This window comes from Apis dorsata, unplaced genomic scaffold (assembly GCF_000469605.1).
Source record: "Apis dorsata unplaced genomic scaffold, Apis dorsata 1.3 scaffold_23, whole genome shotgun sequence".
In the NCBI taxonomy this organism is placed as follows: Eukaryota; Metazoa; Arthropoda; class Insecta; order Hymenoptera; family Apidae; genus Apis; species Apis dorsata.
The window spans coordinates 166,729-170,633 of NW_006263325.1; the positions used below are offsets into that span (position 1 = coordinate 166,729).

The following is a 3,905-nucleotide window of genomic DNA, read 5'->3' on the forward strand; positions in this document are numbered from 1 at the left end:
GTTGCAAACGAATTAAAAATTTTTAATTTCTTTGCTTGCGAAATAAAAATTTGTAATAAATAAAAGTTATGATAATAAGTGTTTTTCTATTGCTTATAACGTTGGCAATAAGAATCGAAGAAATATGAAGAAATTATTCACGAGAAAGATTAATTTGACAAAATTTAATAAAATATTCTCCGTATTCCATCTGATTGAAATCTCTTTTCTTTAATTTTTATGTGACGGAATAGAAATTCGAATACAAAATTATATAATAAAATACATAAATTTACGTTATCCTTTCGAAAGAAAATACTTATTAACTAATATCATTTATATCTATATATATAATATCGCGAAATAGACCACAGAAATGAGTTCGATTTTTATTTTTACGCTTTTATCGTGCAACCTAATGATGATTTTGCTGGGTAAATATTACAGTACAGAAAAACTACAGTATCTAAATCATACAAGGGTTTGGCATGCTCACTGTAGATAGCATTTTACGTTTGATTGTCTGCCGATTGTCTTTCATCAAACTAACGACTGGTACACAAAAAAAGAAATCAAATTTTTTGATTGATCAAAAATTAATTCATTAACTTTATTGAATTATTTCTTTTATTAACAAGAAATTCAATGAATCGAAAGTATAAACATAAATTTAAAAATTTTAAAATCTTCCATGATTTCATCTTACCGTTATTATAAGCGATAGTCATATTGATGATGCACATCGTAAAACTGTCACCCTTTACCAATACAATTTTTGAATACATAAAATCGATTCGTAGATTTTTCATTTAACTCAACACTCGATTTCTTCGATTTTATTTTTTTTAAAACTTATTCGACAATCTAAATTATATCTCATAAACGTTACATTCGTCAAATTTGTAAACTTTTACCGCACTTTCTTCACTTAACCCTTCTCACTTCTCCCGGGGAACGACAAACATATATTAACAAACAAATCTTCACATTAATTCTACATTAATCGGATCGAATATCTTATTTTATCTTTATCTTCCCGCCTTTTCGCTTCGGATTAAACGTAGATTTAACGTAGAGAGATCATCGCTATTTTTATAGAATACGATACGATATAATATTGTTCGTTCTATCGTGAAATCGATTTGATCGATGCGGGAATGGAAGGCAGAGCAACCCTTTCGGAGCGGGCAGCCTTGCTCGACTGACAGATCGATCGGACTCGTGCGACCGCGATGAATGAGTCAGTATACGGGGGAATACGTTTTAATACAAATGTATACGGTTACGTTTTATCGAGTGCGACGACAATTATTTATAAACAACGGGTAAAGGTCCTAAGCGCCGTGGAATGTCCCCCGTATGAGCCTATACGCACACGAGAGAAAACACCTTATCGATACCTCGAACCGTCCCGGGACCTTTTGGAATGGAGAAGGATGGGGAGGGAAAAAAAGGAAGTGGATTGTTTTGTTCCGTTTATCGCCGAGAAAAATGCTACTGTTGCACCTTAATTCTGATTAACGATAATGAAAACAGATTTGAATTTATTTATTTTTATTATTCAACAAAGTGTGGGATAATCTCCTCTCGAGATTAAAGATGTCATTGAAAAAAAAAAAAAAAAAAAAGAAGTGCGAGAAATATCTCAGTTTGAAAGTTGCGGCGTACTCGGTCTAAAAGAATATTCGTTTGAGCTGGTCGAAAATTTTTATCGTAGAGCCTAATTTCTGTGAAATATTTAAAATAGATTGAAATAGACATTTGGTTAAAAAATTGATCGCCTTTTTTCTCGATTTTATTGAAAACTCTTGACGAATTTTTTTTTTTTTATTCAACAAAGTGTGGGAGAATCCCCCCCCGGGATTAAAGATGTCATTGAAAAAAAAAAAAAAAAAAAAGAATTACGAGAAATAACACAGTTTGAAAGTAGCGTAGTAGTGGATCTAAAAGAATATACGTTTGAGCTGGTCGAAAATTTTTATCGTAGAGTCTAATTTCTGTGAAATATTTAAAATAGATTGAAATAGATATTTGGTTAAAAAATTGATCGACTTTTTTCTCGATTTTATTGGAAACTCTTGACGAATGTTTTTTTTTTTAACCGTGTTAAATATTTGAATATCGAGATATGCCATTGATGGAAAGTATGTTGTGAAGTGAATTTTTTCGTTATGTCATAGAATGTCTTTATCGATAATACCTCGAAGCATCGAAAACTGCTTTGAACGGCGATTTTATTGTTTGGTGCAATACATAATAGATATTCATACCACTATAAATTGATGACTGGTGTACGTATACAACGTGTCTTATAACAAATATCCAATATCTAAAAACAATGATCTTATAACTGTGTTTATAATAATATATCTATACCGGTATAGCTTTACGATGTATTATGTGGTATCTGATAATTTTTAGAAAAATATCAAAAAAAAGATTATCTCTCGTTTCAATGTTTATATAATTATATTTGTTAAATTAATAATAAGAAAGCTAGACGAAATTGTTTATATTTGTAAAAGTTTAAAAACAATGTGTCTTAATTTTTCGTTTTAATTTTAATAAAAAAAAAATATATATATATATTCTCGCATTTTCTCTCGTCATTTCTTTTCACGTTCTTTTCATTCAGAGATGAAAGAATAACACACACTGTTGCTCAAAATACAAACAGATTCACTGTTCAATTTCTACGTATTACGTTTCAACGTTGTTTCTTTCAACGATAATTATGTCTCATTTCATTTTTTCTTTATAAAACAGAGATAGAACAGAAGAAGAAATCTTCAAAGCGTGTTAACACAATTTTGCATATTTTACGAACGAATAATTAGCAATACGTTAATCGATTGAAATTTCCGAGAGATGCATGAGAGATTCTACTTTTAAAGGCCATAGTCAAGGTTTTGCGCATAATGGAAAATAATAAATTTATCTACAAAGAAGATCTTCCATATATTCATTTTACCTCACCTTTTATCCCATTTATTTCTCATAATTCAATTTTTTTTTTTTTTTCATCTCAATTATTCTCAGTTTGATTATAACTAACTAATATATTTATTACCAATTTTTGTTTGTAATCGCGAAGAAATTTTGATGAAATTAAAAAATGTCATATCATGTTGAGAGAAAAATTTCTTCGTGGTGTACGAAGAACACTTGTAGAAAAAAAAGAAAAAAAATTTATTTTCCCTCCTGAATCTTCGTTAAAATTAGAGCCACCAGAGTGGGAAGAATTTAGGTGGACGGAGATCAAATAATTTTAGTAAAAAATTTCTCTCGCCCCAAAAATATCGCATGGAGGCGAATGTAACCTTGAGAATCATGGCGCCAATGAACTCTCTCCAAATTATCCGTGCTAATCTTAATTCAGAAACGTAAAGAAACACACACGCCACAGCGTGTTGTTCAATTGAACATTTGTACAATTGAACATTTTGTTCCTCGATTCATATTCTTCCTTTAACAATTTTAATTTATATATCCGACAAAAATTAATTTATTTCCTTTTTTTTTTTCATTAAATCAATCGTGCGTATTTTTTAAATTAAAAAATCGAAAAAAAAGGTACAATTACTTCTCAGAAATACGTAGTTTTACGTGTTTTTTTTTTTACTATTTGTTTAGTAAAATTTTACGCAATAACGGTACTAGAAGTAATTAATACGATACGATGTGTGTGTACATGGATATAATTAAGTTAAACGAGCTCCAACGCGGCCTTTTAATTTAATTGAGATTAATTTCTTCATTTTATAGGCATCTATGTGTTTTTATCTTTTCAAATGTATGTAAATATGAACGCTTAATTGTACGTATACAAAATTGAATAGAAACAATATAATACGAAATGATATTTATATTTCATTTATATTTCAAATAAGGATAAAACGAATGACAAAAATATATATATATATATA

The 3,905-nt window shown here is 29.2% G+C and overlaps 1 protein-coding gene across 3 annotated transcripts in view; it reads right to left on the reverse strand.

Moving 5' to 3' along the window:
• The window catches only part of LOC102679351, a 13,783-nt gene that overhangs the window by 4,144 nt on the left and 5,734 nt on the right, over positions 1-3,905 (reverse strand). The window contains exon 1 of one of the 3 annotated variants that reach the window (XM_006607932.2): positions 686-898. The exons of the other annotated variants lie outside the window; for them this stretch is intronic. Within the exon in view, the coding sequence (XP_006607995.1) occupies positions 686-788 (103 nt within the window). The 5' untranslated portion in view covers positions 789-898. Of the gene's footprint in view, positions 1-685; positions 899-3,905 lie in introns of those variants that run through there. 3 annotated transcript variants of the gene reach the window in all.